Source organism: Ips typographus, linkage group LG2 (genome assembly GCF_016097725.1).
Source record: "Ips typographus isolate SLU linkage group LG2, UJ_Ityp_2.0, whole genome shotgun sequence".
NCBI classification, from domain to species: domain Eukaryota; kingdom Metazoa; phylum Arthropoda; class Insecta; order Coleoptera; family Curculionidae; genus Ips; species Ips typographus.
Window position 1 is genome coordinate 2,122,509 of NC_138423.1, and position 19,813 is coordinate 2,142,321.

A 19,813-nucleotide genomic window follows, 5' to 3' on the forward strand; every position below is an offset into this window, starting at 1 on the left:
AAAAGCCATTTTAGAACATGGATAGAAATGACTAGAAACCATTCAAATTAATCATCATCATCACACAGTCAATCTTGTCTACTGCTGAACGTAGGCCTCCCTTAACATTTTCCACCTAGTGCGGTCTTGAACTCAAACCAATAAGTACCATTATATCATAGTATAGTAGTACTAGCATCATAAGTTCTTATTTACAAAATTTAACCACCTATCAAACTACGTAGCGACTTAGCAACTAAGGTTTATAGGAATTCCATGTTCCATCCAAGTTTTTTGTACAAAGTCACTATTCCAAATTTCGTAAACAGCTTAAAGACCAAATCAAACCATATTCCAAATATACTTGCTTATCAGTTTTAACAAGCACAAAATAGCCATTTGTATGCCAACAACCATCATATTATTCTGAATTGCCTAATTAAATTATCATTAAGATAGGTTAAGTAGTTATATACATTAACAAAATGGTAAGTAGAGCAGGCAAGGCGAATATTTTAAAGATGTCATTTGATTTCTTCTGAAATTTCATTCAAAAAAAGCTGGAAATTCTTTATACATAATTTAGGAAATTAACAAAAAGTCGGGGCAATGTTTGTCACAACGTTGTCAACAGAGAGAATAGTGGTGAACAGAAATTTTTAGTGGTTTCAAAGATTTATTTGTCATCGTCCGCCTTAGAATTAATATATTTTGGCGGATGTCCAGTGAACTTCGGAACATATAACAATAGGATGGAAACATCTTTCGGAATTTATGATGGTGCATGGAAGCTTGACAGGCCGATATACAAAATTAAAAGTTGTTACCTGTGTATTCATTAGAAGGAAAAGAGTCGTGATTAACATATTTTATTGGTTCGAAAGCTAGAAACGTCGCTTATCGGAATGTCCGATCGCTATTAAAAAGTATGTAACTATATCACGATAGAGCATACCGTGACCCTTCGTTATCCAAATTTAAATCGCCAAAAACCAGTCAGATGATCCAGCAACAGACGCTCGAAACGATTAATCAAACGTTATCTTCGAGCAACATTCTGGACTGTCTCTCCTCGGGATTTTACCGTGCATTGTGCTCCTCGTTCCGCGTAATTATCTTAACGAACCTACGACTTTGCCGCTCCGGTCCAAAGAAAACCCTTTAAATCGTTACGAAGGAATCGACCACCGATCATCATTATTTCTTTTAATAGGATCCACGAAAATATTACCAAACTAATTTGTGCCCGGTTCCTCGCCAGTTTATTGCGTCCTGAAATATCATTTTTAATTTTACACGCTCGATAATAATCAGACAAGATTAGGATTCGAAAAAGTCTTACTTATAGTCAGAAGTAACATATTTGCTCCGTGACTAGAAACGTGAAAATTTCCCGTCCGTTTTCAAGGCTATAAATGTGCGTTATTATCATATTTACATAAATTACAATAATTTGCGAAAAAAAAAAACGTAATGCTTATAATCGACGATATAACGAAGGTTGCGTGGAAGTTAACCCCATCGCCGGACTACCGCAAATAAATACTAACCAAGGCAGATATCGAACAAGAAAAAACCGACCGCATTTTTATGCAAGTTGTAATTTCGACCCTCTCTAAACACCACAATGTACTTTATAATCCTCGATAATTTTCGTATAATAAATAAAACACCGATCTATGACATGAAAATTGCGGCCGTGCCAACGGACTTTGCGTTTCCGCGGTCCGGCCCACCACAATACAAAGGTTGTTACAGTTTATCATTGAAATTGTACATTTTAAAGAAAAAAGCATAAGGGTTTGCCAACTACAAATAAGGTGCTGATAACCTTTCTAGTACGGTCATTAAAACAACCCACAACGTTTCTGTGGTTTTGGTTTTTAAGGCGTTAAAGTCGACCGCAGGTGTAACTCTTAAAATGTGTGATTATGTGGTTATAAGCATTGTTTATCGGAAATTCTTTGACGGTTGAAACTATAGTCTGATAGTATTAGAAATATTACAAGTAACCTAAATGTAAACTAGGTCTCAAGAGCATTATTCTACAAAATCTGAGCTAAACAAGTATGACTTGTGTTGATAAAGGAAATCTCATTATTAATTCTAGTTCAGGCTTTACAAGTGATGTTTTAGGAACCAAAATGTTTGAATCTCTTTGCCGAATGTCTGATAATTCATTTATGCTTTTTGTTGTAATTATTTTTAATAATCGCGTTGTGTAGAAATTTACAAATCGACATAACTACAATAGAAATTGCTAAAAGATCTTTCAGAATATTAGCACAAAATAGCCAAATTTGGAAGGTTCTTCACAGTCCAGCTTTCTAAAATGGTTTTCCACGATTTGGTGGCCACGAATTACATACACGGCTAAATGTTTTTCCTTTAAATGGCCAAAGGTCTAACTAAAGGTTATTGTGCCATTTATGGAGTAAGTGAATTTGGCTGATTTGCTCTTATTTGGTTAGGAGAAGGGCACTCCAAAATATTAAGGCATTTCATAATCGGCGATATTTTAGACATCTAGGGACTAAATAGACATTCTAAGGAAAAATAAAAGTATCCAGATTATTTGATATACGGTAATAATTGAAACCAGGAAAAACATTGTTTGTTGGTGAAAATTTATTTATCCAGATCTAATTAATTTGCTTTTAAAAAGTTATACTCTAATTTTGAGTTTTTGCTTAAATTCTGTTTCGGTTTCTTATTAATGTCATTGGTTTAGAATGGTTCTTTCTCTCTTCATCAGTTGGTTCTGCATGCATAATTTTGAAATTTGCTTACTTGATGATATGTGTAAGTATAACAATGTAATGTTTTATGAACTCCGTCATTGTACCAGCTAAAATACCGATTTTTTACTCATTAACAGTCGACATTTTGGCTTTACAGCCCATTTTTAGCTTACTAACTTGGTTAACCTAACATAGCAAGCTGTATTTCTTGCAAATTTTGACAGTTTTCACATTATCAGTCACGGATATCACGTGGTTTTTAGAGGATAATCTATCTAGGCAGTCACGTGACCACTGTCAAAATAATTGCCGTAAATACTGCAAGAAAACTTTTATAAACTCTGATTTTTGCAACTTTTGAGCACAGTTTGACAGTCAGGAATAAAATTGCCTGTCAAACCCACTTGAAATTACAGTTTTAAGTACATTTTTGAAATCCTTATTAAATTTCCTATCCAATAACCTGAAAAAACACTACAAAATTGAATACAGCCTGGAAGAAAAACGGTGTCAAAGTTTGAACTACCAAAAATACAATTTGAAAGGTCAGTTAGAGACAAAATCACCTGTAAAACCCACTTGGAGTGAGAAAATGGCTGTTTTAAGCACATTTTTGGAATCCTCATTAAATTTCCGATCCAATAACGTGAAAAAAGACACTACAAAATTTGGTACAGTCAGGGAGAAAAGCGGTGTGAAAGTTTGAACTGCCAAAAAGACAGTTTGAAAAGACAAAATTTCCTGCAAACTCCAATTGAAGTCATAAAATAACAGTTTTAAGCACATTTTTGGAATCCTTATTAAATTTCCTATCCAGTAACCTAAAAAAAACACTACCATATTTGGTACAGTCAGGGAAAAAAGCGGTGTCAAAGTTTGAACTGACCAAAAGACAGTTTGAAAAGACAGTCAAAGACAAAGTCGCCTGCAAAATCCGCTGGAAGTAAGAAAATAACAGATTTAAGCACATTTTTGGAATCCTTATTAAATTTCCTATTCAGTAACCTAAAAAAACACTACAATATTTGGTACAGTCAAGGAGAAAAGCGGTGTCAAAGTTTGAACTGTCAGAAACACTGTTTGAAAAGACAGTCAAAGACAAAATTGTCTGCAAAATCCACTTGAAGTAAGAAAATAACAGTTTTACGCACATTTTTGGAATCCTTATTAAATTGCCTGTCCAATAACCTCAAAAATACTACAAAATTTCGTACAGTCAGTGAGAAAAGCGGTGTCAAAGTTTGAACTGTCAGAAACACTGTTTGAAAAGACAGTCAAAGACAAAATAGCCGGCAAATTCCACTTGAAGTAAGAAAATATCAGCTGTTTTAAGCACATTTTGACAATTTTTATTAAATTTCCTATCCAATAAACTAAACAAATACTACAAAATTTGGTACAGTCAGGAGAAAAACTGTGCCAAAGCTTGAACTGACAAAAAAACAGGCAAAGACAAAATCGCCTGCAAATTCCACATGAAGTAAGAAAATAACAGTTTTAAGCACATTTTGAAAATTTTTATTAAATTTCCTATCCAATAACCTAAACAAATACACAAAATTTGGTACAGTTAGGAGAAAAACTGTGCCAAAGCTTGAACTGACAAAAAGACAAAATCGTCTGCAAAATCTGCTTGAAGTAAGAAAATAACAGTTTTAAGCACCTTTTTGGAATCCTTATTAAATTTCCTATCCAATAACCTAAAAAAACACTACAAAATTTGGTTCAGTCAGGGAGAAAAGCGGTGTCAAAATTTGAATTTGAATTTACCAGTAATCTACTGGTAATTTACCAGTCAAATTTTCTTGGTAAAGTAATTTACTTTATTGTTAATTAACCAATCACTGCTCTTTGATAACTGTGTGAATTGTTCTTTAAACTTGTTTTCTTTTTTTAAATTAATCAATGGTAAGAAAAGAGTGATTTTTTCAACTCCGATAACATTGTTTAACCAGTGATTCTTCCAAACTGAAGAGAGAATATAAAATGATCTTAGGCACATTTCTATGTTTCTCTGCTGTATAGTGGCTTCCTTAAACTCTCCCTTTTAAACTTCTAGTACAATTTGAGTAATAAAAATTATAATGAGGATTATAATTTTTATTTTTTCCTGTGCAGATACATCTTTCTTAGTATTATTAATATTATTCTCATCAGGTTTACAAAATAAATAGTCCTAATTGTCACATTTATGAAAGCATGCCTAAAAGCTATATCTCTGTCTATATTATCATTGTTGTGAATAAACCCATCATAAAACGTTTTATATTGACCGAACAGCGGGATAAAATCATCTCTTAATCGCATCTTCCTTAGTCGCAAACAACGCAAATCGTGATGCTTCAGTCTATTCATAAACTAATAATAATTGTATACTCGATTTTCTTGTGAATAGAGTTAAAGGCAGACAACGTTATCTGCAGGAAAATGACCCAACTGTGACCAAGACGTCTGTCTGGTGGTACCAAACAGTATTCTTTTTAAGACTTTTAAATTGCACATAAATTACTGAAATTGCAGGCTACTAATTAATATATGGACACCTAACAGCGAAACGATCCAGCAGGTAAACAAAGCGATGAGAATGACTGATAATCTGTTATTTATGCAGACGTATGAACGAACCTAAAAATAATATTAGTATGAAATTAACTATACACATTATCAGTACTGGTGATCAGTGAAGAAAAAAAGCGACTACAGAACCTTAACAAGTTTAAAAATATAATTCATTTGTACGGTCAAAGTACAAATTAGGAACGAGCACGAACAAAACGATTTAAGAAAAAAAAAAACGCTGGTCTATAAAGGGTGAATGGCGGCTCTTTCTCTGTCGTAAAGCCGCATGTGTTTGTGTATCTGGTAATGACTACAATTCGTCGGCATTCAACAAACAAAAATAGTAGTCCATCGTGAAGTTGTAGGTCGCACCCTAATCTGATTCTTTCCCCTTTCAGTTTGCGTGTGAGTCATTAAATCCCTCTCAAAACGCACCCTCCCGTATTCTCTGCACACACATACAACACTAAGTTTGCATCAAGAGCCATTGTGACACCCGCAAAAATTGCTCTGCGTAATTAGCTTATCGATTCTATTGTTTCCCTCCTTGAATCAAGATCAAGTGGGTGGTTTTGTTTGCCAACTTACCTTCGTCAATCCCTTCAACGAAATAGTCAGGTAATTATACATTTTCACAATAACACCCGTTAATTTCCATAAACTGGTATTGCAGCAGTTTAGTAATTATAAATGAATTCTACAGTCGCACTGTAAAATGAGATAATGGCATTTATTAAGTTAACCTCAAGTAATCTATGCTAAAATATTCAGAGCATTAAATTAAATCTCCTATTAGGGTTGAAGGAAAAAATAATCAGTATGCACCCAGCATTCGGTGTTGATTATGTAGATATAGTGTTCAGTGTAGCGACGAATCCATCAGTGTGAAGCCTGAAAGTGAAATGGGTGTATTTTCACATTAAGAATATCGATTAAATTAAATCGAAGAACTTTTGATTTCTGTTCATTTTACCACTCAATATTTACCGAAATGTGGAGTCTTGCTTCACACTGAATTTCAACTTTTACCGGAAAATGTACCAATTTTACCACTAAATTTACGGATCTAATTGAAATTTGCTTGAAAGATGTCAGTTTCCTGACTAGGCTGTCAATCAATTTTTTTCAAAGGCTGTTTTGATTTTGTTGTTTATTGTTTTAGGGATATGGATTTATCAATAATAAAATTAAGAAAAACTTTTCTGACAAAGCGATTTTTGTACCAAATCAGTTCCAATCTTATAACTTTTTTTATTTATGAACAAGTAGGTGCCTTTTTGCAAAAAATAGCATTTTCTGCTTTTTGTTATTTTTCTTTATTACCTCATATTTAAATTATGACAAATAATATGTTTCGAATATCAGAAAAATGGCGCGAATCAACAATGTGTAATTTACCAGTAATTTACTGATAATTGCCAAAATAACTGTCAGAAACACGTCTTGTTTCGAAAACCGTGTTAAAATGTAATTCTTGCAAATTCTAGGAAAATTTTGACAGTTTTTACATTAGTGACAAATATCACGTGGTTTTTGGAAGTTAAATTAGCTAGGCAGTCACGTGATCACGGTTAAAATAACTGTCATAAATCTCAGAAACACGTTTTGTATCGAATATTGCAAAACAACTTTTCTAAAAGCTTATTTTTGCAACTTTTAAGCAGAAGACAGTCAGAAACAATATTGCTTGTCAAATCCACTTGGAATGAAAACATGGCTGTTTTAAGTACATTTTTGGAATCTTTATTAAATTTCCGATCCAATAACCTAAAAAAAGGCACTACAAAATGTGATATAGTCAGGAAGAAAAGCGGTGTCAAAGTTTGAACTGCCAAAAATACAATTTGAAAGGTCAGTTAGAGACAAAATCGCCTGTAAAACCCACTTGGAGTGAGAAAATGGCAGTTTTAAGCACATTTTTGGAATTCTCATTTAATTTCCGATCCAATAAAAAATTTCAAAATTTGGTACAGTCAGGGAGAAAAGCAGTGTCAAAGTTTGAACTGTGTTGTGTTGCTCCACCATCTCCTTGTCGAGAACATTATTGGTTTAGAATGGTTCTTTCTCTCTTCATCAGTTGGTTCTGCATGCATAATTTTGAAATTTGCTTACTTGATGATATGTGTAAGTATAACATTGTAATGTTTTATGAACTCCGTCATTGTACCAGCAAAGATGCCGATTTTTTACTCAATAACAAAGTCGACATTTTGGCTTTACAGCCCATTTTTAGCTAACTTGGTTAACCTAACATAGCAAATTGTAATTCTTGCAAATTTTGACAGTTTTCACATTATCAGTCACGGATATCACGTGGTTTTTAGAGGATAATTTAGCTAGGCAGTCACGTGACCACTGCCAAAATAATTTCCGTAAATACTGCAAGAAAACTTTTATAAACTCTAATTTTTGAAACTTTTGAGCACAGTTTGACAGTCAGGAATAAAATTGCCTGTCAAACACAATTGAAATTACAGTTTTAAGTAAATTTTTGGAATCCTTATTAAATTTCCTATCCAATAACCTGAAAAAACACTACAAAATTTAATACAGTCTGGAAGAAAAACGGTGCCAAACTTTGAACTACCAAAAATACAATTTGAAAGGTCAGTTAGAGACAAAATCACCTGTAAAACCCACTTGGAGTGAGAAAATGGCTGTTTTAAGCACATTTTTGGAATCCTTATTAAATTTCCTTTCCAATAACCGAAAAAAACAATACAAAATTTGATACAGTCAGCGAGAAAAGTGGTGTCAAAGTTTGAAATGCCAAAAAGACAGTCAAAGACAAAATCGCCTGTAAAATCCGCTTGAAGTAAGAAAATAATAGTTTTAAGCAAATTTTTGGAATCTTCATTAAATTTCCTATCCAATAACCTGAAAAAACACTACAAAATTTAATACAGTCTGGAAGAAAAACGGTGCCAAACTTTGAACTACCAAAAATACAATTTGAAAGGTCAGTTAGAGACAAAATCACCTGTAAAACCCACTTGGAGTGAGAAAATGGCTGTTTTAAGCACATTTTTGGAATCCTTATTAAATTTCCTTTCCAATAACCGAAAAAAACAATACAAAATTTGATACAGTCAGCGAGAAAAGTGGTGTCAAAGTTTGAAATGCCAAAAAGACAGTCAAAGACAAAATCGCCTGTAAAATCCGCTTGAAGTAAGAAAATAATAGTTTTAAGCAAATTTTTGGAATCTTCATTAAATTTCCTATCCAATAACTTGAAAAAACACAACAAGATTTGGTACAGTCAGTGAGAAAAGCGGTGTCAAAGTTTAAACTGCTAAAAACACAGTTTGAAAGAACAGTGAAGGATAAAATCGTCTGTAAACCCACTTGGAGTAAGAAAATGACAGTTTGAAGCACATTTTTGCAATCCTCATTAAATTTCCTATCTAAAAACCTGAAAAAACACTATAAAATTTAGTACAGTCAGTGACAAAATAATTTTCCATTAGTTTACTGGTGATTTACCGGTCAAATTATCTTAGTAAAGTAAAACATTTACTTTACTGGTAATTTACTAAAAAAAATACAAAAATAGGTAGAAATTTTCTAAACGTATCAAATAAAAGCCTAAAAACGCTCTGAAATAAATTTGTTCCTATATTATTAATTTTTCAAATATTAAATATAGGGAAATTATTTACCAAGTGCTTTTCCGTACTTTTATTATTTTTTTTACCTAACATGCGGTTATCATCTTTCCCACTCTCAATCGAATTTTGAGTATTATTAACAAACACTCATTAATCTTTAGTTTTATTAATACTTTTCACATTCGTTTATAACCCATTATCATCAAAATGACCGATTTGTTTCGATAAAAACAAAAGCTCTTAAGTGCCTTTAAGTATGTCATCAAAGCTGTTTGATAAGTTATTCAGCTTTAGACCCTAAAAAGTTGACTATTTGATTTTAATTGGCCAGTGGTAAAGCTGGCTATCTTAATTAAGTTACAGGCAAGTGAATGAGCTAACACAGTTGTTAAACAGTTTAGAATTATGTTTTTTTTACAGGAATTAAGTTTTTTAAAACAATATAATTCAAAATAACCATCATAATGATGAATACTTGATATTAATAATATATTAATATATTTATTAATTGTTCTAAATAAATAAGTAATTTTATTGTTTATACACAAATATTAGAAGTGCCTGGTTTTCGATATTAGAACACCCTGTATCTTCATTTGTATCTAGCTCCTACTGTTTTTGAAATTTTTTTTCAGAGTTTAGATTTGGATCAAAATTAAGTGATCCTCTATTTTTTCTGAAGCTGTTTGTGGCGTGTCGACCTAAATATCTCAAAAACTGCAAATGGTATACATACAAACAAAGCAGTAACAACTAAAAATTTGACATACAAACTTTTTTGCTTAACACCCTGTATTTCACTGTTAGTGTATGTGTACTGGATATTTGAGTTTTTTATCTGGAGCTGTAAAAGTACCATTTATACGTACAAATCAATCAAAATTTATTTCAGTGCATTCAGAAGAAAATTGTTTAGCGATTGCTACTTCTTAACTGACAGTTTAGATTGACGTTTAACCCTAACCTGGTAAAACTCAATGGTAAAACTTGCGTTACGTAACATTCCAATGTTGACGTATAACGTAAACCGTAAAGCTGACCCAACGGCTGTTTCTGTGTGGTGTTTAGTATTTGGTATTTAACTGGTGCAATTTATTACAATTATTATTATTTTTATAGCAGATTTGCAATACAATTAATCGTAAAAAGACCAGTTTTTAGAAATTAACTAAAACTGATTAAAAACCATTGTGGAATTTTAGATTCCAGTTCAGATCCAGTTCAGATTAAGAAGAATTTTAATTTTCAACAATGGCAATATCACCGCTACTACGTAGTTTACTTATCAAACTACAACTACGCATTAAACAGCTTATTTGTAATTTTTGATTTAGTATAAAATAAAATTGCAATGAGCATCCGTTTCATCGATTAGCATCTCATCTTTACGCAACCGGCGTCTGGTAAGCAAATTTCTAACACAAAATTGCTAGAATTAAGTAATTTAATGCGAATAAATTTCCAATCACACCGTAGATGCAGCAACAATTATTCATTCGACGGTAGTAATTTTTCTTCTTTTTTTTTCGTTATCTGAATATTCAGAAAACTACTGACGTCACCGTCGTTTTTTTATGTTATGTACCCCTCGCCTCTGCCTTGTGACGACGAGGGTGAATTCGAGATGCATTAACGTTATTATTATACTAGAACGAGGGCCTAAACTCGTTTTACCATTTTATGCTTGCAAAGTAATAATTTTTTGTTTTCTTTTTTGTAAAATTTTAGGTGACGCCAGTAACGCGAGTATCGGCAGCGGAGAAGGCACAGGCGAGGAGGACGACGATACTAACGGGAAGAAAAATCAAAAAAAGAGGGGAATATTTCCAAAAGTGGCCACGAATATCCTTCGGGCATGGCTTTTTCAACACTTAACGGTAAGCGAGATCAATAATTGTTGTTTTACCTGTGGTGTTAAGGGTTGGCCCCGTTGAAGGGCAGGGATAAGCCTATTATAGAGTCCAAAGTGTGATTTACGTTCTTAATGTCGTTTAATTGGCTGGCAAATCTCACCCTTACTTAGTCAGCCGAGTTGCATACTAAAACCTACAGGAATTAAGGGAGGGTGCAAATTTAATACAATCGAACGTGAAAGTTTTTTTTTCTAATTCAAATGGGAATGGAAGCCAATATCCGTTATTATACTGATAGTCTCAGATTAATGGCTTTATGGGTTTTTCAACAATAAAAACTAAATATATACTAACGTACCACTGATTAGAAAAGAGGGACACGTAGAGCTATTTCATTTTAGGAAATGCATGATTTGGCAACTAAAATATAAAACAGTATTTATGAACGAGTAACTTTGAAGAGTTGTACAAAACTGATTTAAACGGTACTCACCAGTGTCACGTTTCTTTAAATTATTGGAACCTACCAAACTACTACTACTATAAGTTATTGCAAAACGTTCTTTAGTTACTTCCTATGGGCACCTGGTGGTGGTTTTCAGAATCCAAGGAAGTTACCTAGGAATCTCCCAAAGAGTACAACAAAAAAATCTCTTGAAAACCGCAGCCATTAACTTTAAGCCAAAAATATCACATTTATACCATAATTGTCTGTTTGGTAACAAACAAAATCTGTTCATGTGACCATATAAGTAAATTATCCCAGCACTGCATGTGACCAATCAGCCAAATTCAAGCAGTTAATTCCCAGCAAGTACAAACTACATACAGACCTCAAATTAGTGACTACAGCCTTCTGAACTACACAAGTAAAAAAAACAATAGGAACTTTGACTTCCAAGCGTTAACGTTAACCTTCAGTAGATTGTACCTTTGGTGGTACAGGGTGACCTGCAAAGCCAAAATGCACTTTCGTTCACACAAGTTCTTATAAAAACAGAACACAACAGTTTTAGACTTAGCAGCTTACAACAGCTTTAGATAGTTTTAAACTAACTAACTTTTGTAGTTAGTCTAAAACTGTTTTGCACATAACATACTTTCAAGTAAAATCATTAAATTTGATTGACTTCTCCCCATAAATACCAACTCCACTAGTTTTGATTGAGTTTTAAAAGTTAGTTTTTCATTATTAAGCTTATTGATAATTTTCAATTGTTGGTTGAATTTAGAAAGGTCGTTTTCTCTTGAAATTTTTAATATCTAGTATCTACTTTTTTTCGGGTATTTTCTGTCAGTAACAGAAACCATATTTTGGAGCAATTTATAAAAGCATTCATGAGTATATTGAATGTTACCTTAACCACTAACATGTAACTCAATTTTGTCATATTTTTCTTTGATTCCTATGTTCCAGATAAAATATATCAGATTCCAAATAGTTATTACATCATACGTTAACTAAACTGCTCGTCAAAAAGAATGGGACAGCAAAATTTTTGCTCTTTTTTGAGCGGCTGCTTCTTCAAATTGATTTACTTGATTCTAATAATTTTTTTGAGGATTAAAAGGTATTTTCTTCCTCTTTCTTTTGACCTAAATGATCTTTTTGAAAGGTGCCACGGATCCGAGTATACAGGGTGTGACTGAGGTGTAGTCAAAAAATGAAAAATTCGGTATAAGGCCATTTCTCGCAAAAAAAATTTGTACGTTTTACAATAGCCTTAATCTAGTCTTGCGGTCAATATCTCTAAACGTTTTCGCCAGTTTGGCGATTAAAGGCCGTTTACAAAATTTATTGCAAAATTTTTAAAATGTGGTTACTTTTGATTCTCTTGTTTAAAATTAAACAATTTCTTTAGATCTTTTGTGGAAGAAGAGCGGGATTAGCAAGTTTACACTTAAAACTACCCAATTTAAGTAAAAAACATACACTGCGAGATACAGGGTGAACCAAAAAAAAATTTGAAAAGAAAATCATATGTTTTATCATAAATCTTAGCATGTTCAGTCATTTTAATGGAAAATAATGATTTTTTTTTTGGTTCACTCTGTATGAATGCAGTTTATAAGTTTTTACTTAAATTAGGTAGTTTTAAGTGTAATTTTTCTAATCTCGTATTTCATCCGAAAAAGATCTAAAGAAATAAATTGTTAAATTTAAAACAAGGGAATTAAAAATAACCACATTTAAAAAAAAATCAATAAATATCGTAAACGCCCCTTAATCGCCAAACTGGCGAAAACGTCTAGATATATGAATTGGATTACTAAACAAATAGTGTGCTTCTCTATCCAATATCATTATTTTCCATTAAAATGACTGAACATGCTAAGATTTATGATAAAACATATGATTTTCTTTTCCTTTTTTTTTTGGGTCACCCTGTATCTCGCAGTGTACGTTTTTTACTTAAATGGGGTAGTTTTAAGTGTAAACTTGCTAATCCCGCTCTTCTTCCACAAAAGATCTAAAGAAATTGTTTAATTTTAAACAAGAGAATCAAAAGTAACCACATTTTAAAAATTTTGCAATAAATTTTGTAAACGGCCTTTAATCGCCAAACTGGCGAAAACGATTAGAGATATTGACCGCAAGACTCGATTAAGGCTATTGTAAAACGTAAAAAATTTTTTGGCGGGAAATGGCGTTAGACCAAATTTTTCATTTTTTGACTACACGTCAGTCACACCCTGTATACTCGGATCCGTGGCACCTTTCAAAAAGATCATTTAGGTCAAAAGAAAGAGGAAGAAAATACGTTTTAATCCTCAAAAAAATTATTAGAATCAAGTAAATCAATTTGAAGAAGCAGCCGCTCAAAAAAGAGCAAAAATTTTGCTGTCCCATTCTTTTTGACGAGCAGTTTATTTAGACAAACAAAAGTTAAAAAAAAAGTTGTTTTACTTTATTTTTTTGTTATTTATTTTGTCTGGAATAACGATATAAGGTTGCTTAACTACACTAGAAAATGTGCTAATAAACTAAATAACAGAGTTATTATTCAGCAAATCACTTGTATTTTATTATATACAAAAATTAATTAACCTTCTGCCACGAGCATATTATTCGTTCTGTTGCATTACATAATACAACGTTAAAACATGTTTCAATAAAAAAAAAACCGACACAACTTTTACTTAAAAACTTCCGACCCATTTTCTAAATGGAAGAATGAACATTTCCACCTAAAATTCCCCCGTCCTTTTTTTTTTAAGTAAGACACATGTCAACATCAAATCTCCCCCGGGGATAAAATCGGATATCTGCGCTAAAAAATATTGCCTGTGATGCAGTCAGGCCGGAAATGAAACCTCGTAACCGGAAAAGAGAAGTTTTTTTAGCTATTTGCGAGAATATAGAAAACATTGACCGGATCGGAATATCCCCCTTTTAGTACGCTCATATCCCTCGAATATTTAGCTCCTACAACAAGAGACGACAGAAAAACGAAAAAATAATAGTCCAGATAAAAAGTTGTTCTTTTGTATTTAATTTTGATGATTAGTTAGTAATACCTTATAATTATTTTGAATTACCGTATCTTTCTTAGCTGTAGCATGAGGCTCTATAGGAAGAGAAGGTTTTTTTTAGATAGAAAAACTTGCCTTTAATTAAACAATTATGTTAACATAAGAGTTACTTTCCTCTGTCACCAACCAACAAAAGATGTAATTCAAAAGAAGCAATTTGATGCTGTAATTAGTGGGGGAAAAGAAGTTTGGTGAAATAACACATAATGTTCATGTATCAAGTGGCCTTAAAAGGCAATTTTAAACTTGAGAAGTATTTCCATCTTACATTGTAAGGCAGAACTTGTAAGACGAGCATAAGTATTTCCATTTCAAGATGGAGAAGGACTGTTGATTGACAAAGATAAAAATTAGTCACGTGATCTTAAAAGTTAAATTCTAACATCATATATTTGGGTTTCTTAACAAAATTTGTATGACTTTCCACTACTTGTAGTATTTCCTAACAGATTTATAATTCACAAATAACAACAAATAATTCTCTAAAAATATGAATAGCAGTATTTTTCGCATGGGAAGCTTTATAAGAATCCAACAGGGATGAGGGCATCAGCCAATATTCCTGTTATTACCTTTAAATATTTCTGGCACTTTATCAATTCGTTCCATGCATGCAAAATCACTACTGGCCCGTCCCAGTTCTAATCTGTATTCAGTTCGGTTTTTTGTGTTTGTCCATCCGGGGCAGTAGAAACGTACAGCCGGTGTGATATAAGGCCGACGAATATCCCACAGGATATGACTCTGAGAACTATCCAAGTGTGGCTCGTCCACATGTCAAGAAGCATTAAAGGATGGAATGGAAGTTGCAACGGGAAGCGCACTCTTCCTGCCTTAGGTAGCACTAAATCGCCGCTCCCCAGGGACCGTCTCTTGACCAGTTCCTTCTCAATATTTGATGTTTACCACTTTGAATTCGAGTCATGACTAAAAACTATTCGCCAATGCATGAATATTTAAACGCGGGGTATTTGGGCACACTCATTCAAGCAAGGGTATCAGTTCTCTTGATCCTGGCTTAGTTGCACGACTCATTAAATTCTGTGTGCTAATCCCGATTCCGGATATTGCGAGGGATACGAGCCTCCCTTTACGCTTTTCCCCATCGCCTTTTAACTATTTTATCGATGTAATACTCGATGACGAATTTTTATTCAATCTATACCCAATCTAAAAAATTATTTATTTTATGCAACAATTTTTTTGTTATTTTTAATGATTATCATTTATTTATGTACTACCACACAGTTTAGGATTGTTCAAACCTTCTGTAATAGTTATTTTGTGTGAAGTAGAGGGAACAACTTAAGATGTATGTACAGGGTTATTCACTACCAGATACCTTATCACAGTTATTATTACTAGTTTCAACTGATTTTGAACCACAAAATGAAACCGTTTTTAAATGTGTATTATTACACCTTTTAAAAGCTATTTTCTTCTGATTTCAAAAATATTCGTATCTGGTATCGTTATTGAGTTATTAATTTTAGCTTAACACAGTTTTTGTTACGGAATTGATCACATTTCCAAACTAAGGATTTTTCTTTCTTGTTACACAGTGTGTCCAGGATAAAGATAGTCACAATGTGAATCTTGAAAACGGTTAAAACAACAAAAAATTTAAACCTACAATATAAAAATCACTTGTTTTAAAATATCTCAAAAACCAGATTTTTTTTAAATGTTGATTTATTAACCAAACCTGTATCTCTAAGCGTTTTGAAGATTCCCAGAGTGGCCTTTATCCTGGACACACTGTATAACATTTTGAAGATTTAATTAATACAAATTTTCAAACACAATATTGCCATATTTATAAGTTACTTTGCGAATGTTAATTATTTTGTATTCACAGTAACTGTGGATTTTTATGGTTGATAGCTCCATAACGATTCAAAATAAAATAATAATGATAGATCGTTAGAATTTGATGACAGATGATCAGTGAATAACCCTGCACAGTCCAAAAAGTGTCTTCTCTGCTAATTCTGCAAAGGCTTTGTGGCAATGTATTTCGGATACATAATTGATGTCACATAGAAAGCATCATCATTGACTTGCTTGTTTCTGCTCAAATATCTCGAGAACTATCTGTCTGTTCCACTGAAGTATACATCTTCTTCAAATTTATTAAACTGTAAAATACACCTTATATAAAATATCTAAAATAGTTTACTATGTTTTGTTTTATCCTAGTTTTGACCAACCAATGTCTTGACACCCTGATGTATACAGTTTAAGATATATTCAAAATAGAGTGAACGTAAGGAACAAATGAGCTTGATAACGCCAGTTTAAAAGACATTGTTGTACTAAAAGATGAATCATAGCAATTTCTGCTCTTTACTAAGATTACAATGTTAATAAACTGCAAAAATATGTTTTATTACTACATTGTTAGCCTTGACCAATGGAAACTCACGTTACATTATTTGTAATCCGCATTAAAGGTTAGTTTGCAGCAATTACTAACAAAAATTATACGTTTAAAACTAGATCGATTTTTTGCTAAATTTTTCCACTACTATAAGTAAAATTACTGTCAAAACACCGGGTTTATGGAAATTGGCAGCGAAAGTCCGACTCGTCTCGTAGCTTAATTTGAAAGCGTGTTGGACGCTGAACTGCGCTATTAACGTAGCAACTGATAATTTTTCCATGATCGATCGCTCGACGTAAATTGTCGGATCGAGGCACTGGAAACTGAAACAATTTTAATTTCGACAAAAATCAAGATTAAGGTCCATCCATTCTGGGATTTATTAGTTCGAAACGTGTTAGTTGTTGTCTTGTACTATCCAGTCAATTAGTTATTTACGTAGTTCATGCTCACTTAAGAATATTTCGGACTTTCTACACTCTCAGATGATGTGTTTTCCATTAATCAATTTAAGTATTCAGCGGAAAACTCCAAAATGACTTAACATGACATCAAACAGTACGTGCAAGAAAGTTGTACATGTCAATTATTAATCATACTGTAACAACATAGCACAACAAGAATTAGAGACAGATGTACTTTTTCTACCAAAGTTAAAGAGACCAGGAGTTTCATTGGTTGATCATTCAGGTTGTTGAAGAACGTTGCCATATCTTAGACCTGATCAAATATTTGTTTTAAAACATCAGTTTAAAGTTCTTCTTCTTCTTATTCATTTTTAAGATCTTGCGACCTGTTAGTTTTGCAGGTTTCTCTGGATCAGTTCCTGGGAGGTGGACTGCCAGCTGTCTTTCCATCTATTAGGTGGTCTTCCGGGTGCTCTTTTCCTTATTGGTTTTCCTTCAAGTGCGATGCGTGGCAGTCTTTCCTCTTCCATTCTTCTCACGTGAGCGTACCAATATTTTTTTCTTCGTCTCCCCTATCTTACGATGTCTTGCACCTCACACTGTTTCCTAATGTCAGTTTTCCTAATTCTTGTTTTTCCCATTATAGTCCTGAGCGTTTTTATTTCGGCTACTCGAAACATTATTTTCGTTTTGTTGGTTTCTTCTCTGGTTTCTATTCCGTATCCTGACCTTGCTATCCTTTCGCATGTATTCGTTCGCCCATATTATCTGCCTTAAGCAGCCCGACATGGCAGTCGCTTTGTTGATCTGGTTTCTTAGGTCCTTCACTGGGTCGTGATAACTCGACAGATCCATACCCAGATATTTGAATTGTGAGACTTGCTCGATGATTTTGTCCTGAACGACCAGCTTACATTTTACGGGATCTTTAGCAAAGGTTATGCTTTTTCTACAGATATGGTCATGTTCATCGCTTGGCTGACCTGGCAGAATTTGTGTAGTTGTCTCTGTAGATCGTCCTCCGTTTGCGCGAAAATAGCTGCATCATCGGCGTACATGCTGATTCTTTTATTCTGTCTCATTCGGTATCCCATATTTAGTGATGATACTTCCTCTATAATTCTGTCCATTAAGAGATTGAACAAAAATGGGCTAAGGCTGTTACCTTGTCTGATGCCTCCTGGTGTCGGTATCTCTTCCGTATAAGTGTCTCCTGCCTTTACTTTAGTTATGTTGTTCATATTGAGACTGCGGAGTGTTCTTACGATGATGTCTGGTGTTTCTTTCGCTATCAGTATATTTATGATGTTAGAAAGGCGAACCTATCAAATGCCTTGGTCAAATCGATGAAGCAGACATATGCTGGTGTATTAAATTCGATTGATTTTTCTTTTAGTTGTTTGATAATGAATATGGCGTCGGTCATGGATCTGTTTTAAGTTTCAAGTTAATATTAGTTAATAAGGATTGATATCTGCTAAGGATAACCGAGGTCAGCCAAAAACATCACCCCAACATCAAAGGAATTATACCGGCTCTCCTATCTTGTTAAATAGCTATTCTTTGGTACAACTATGTAATATTGTTAATGTAAAGCAGTATGTTTGCATGTAATCACAGTTTTGTAAAAAATGAGCTACATTTGAATACATATATAAACCGTATGGTAGTAAATAGATCACTGTGCGATACTGTTTTACCATTTCCGAGACATATTTATAACCCATAATAAAATATTTTTACACCAGATCGGATTGGATTGTAAATCGCTGCCTGTGATATGTGAACCCCCGGGGTGCGTTGAAATCAACCGTCTTAGATGCTCGCGGAAGCTCCCTCTTCAATTTTCTACCCGTTTCACATTTTAGATGTAGATACGCAAATAATAGCACGAAGGTAATGTGTGTGTGGCGAACAGAGGCCGTTTTAGATTCCCAACATAACCGTAAAAATCACTATGCATTGCCATCTCGGAAAAAGAGAACTGGAGGGGTCTTATCCAGACATAGGCGGGTGTATAAGGGTTATGCTGCCCCTGAGAGACACTGAAGATGGGGTTATCGGTCTCCGTTGGGCTCTTGCTAGGTGCACAGGGAAACGAATGGACGTAGTGCGATATTTTTCAGGAAGTAACGACCGCAGATTTTGGTCGGGAACTAATGGCCATGCACCTTGGATCTCTCATAATTACCCTTAAGAGCGCCATCCTACTCGCTACATTCAATCAATTTTTATTAGGATTTTTACGACACTCACATCAAATTTGTGCCTTAATAAAAACTTAGAATAGTACCAGCAAGTAAAACACAACTTTCGTCAACTGCCAAACTTAATAAGCAGGGCTTCCAATCCGTATTGTATTGTTTTCCAGCGAATTTTCATAAAACAGAAGGAAACGCGAAATTTCCCGTACACGTCACGGATTTAGCCACTAAATCCTACCGAGGGGAAATAAATTTATAGATTTTTTTGTTTCAGCATCCATACCCTTCGGAGGATCAGAAAAAGCAGCTGGCGCAGGATACGGGACTTACAATACTTCAAGTTAATAATTGGTAAGTTTTTGAAAAATGTCAAAACTGAATTTCTGAATTTTAAAGAAAAAAGAATAAAATTAGCTGAACGAAATATTTATTACCTCGGTTATACATTTGCTCACACATCATAGGAAACAGTTGAAGCATCATCAATATGTCAGCGTTATTACTTAACGGCCAACGTAATTGCTACTATTAGGTTTTCACGACAG

At 33.5% G+C, this 19,813-nt stretch overlaps 1 protein-coding gene and 1 long non-coding RNA gene across 9 annotated transcripts in view; one reads left to right on the forward strand and one right to left on the reverse strand.

Moving 5' to 3' along the window:
- Window positions 1–19,813, forward strand: part of hth (Meis homeobox homothorax) — a 318,454-nt gene that overhangs the window by 249,874 nt on the left and 48,767 nt on the right. For 5 of the 8 annotated variants that reach the window (XM_081974306.1, XM_081974308.1, XM_081974307.1 and 2 more), the window contains 2 exons: window positions 10,616–10,764; window positions 19,543–19,619. In XM_081974306.1, coding sequence (XP_081830432.1) covers window positions 10,616–10,764; window positions 19,543–19,619 — 226 coding nt within the window. The remainder of the gene's footprint in view (window positions 1–10,615; window positions 10,765–19,542; window positions 19,620–19,813) is intronic. The other 3 variants (XR_014177313.1, XR_014177312.1, XR_014177314.1) reach the window with 1 other exon arrangement.
- On the reverse strand, window positions 5,989–6,384 carry LOC145725514 (uncharacterized). The gene is made up of 2 exons (XR_014177315.1): window positions 6,267–6,384; window positions 5,989–6,170 (listed from the first exon to the last, which is right to left on the reverse strand). It is a non-coding gene; the product is annotated as an uncharacterized LOC145725514 (long non-coding RNA).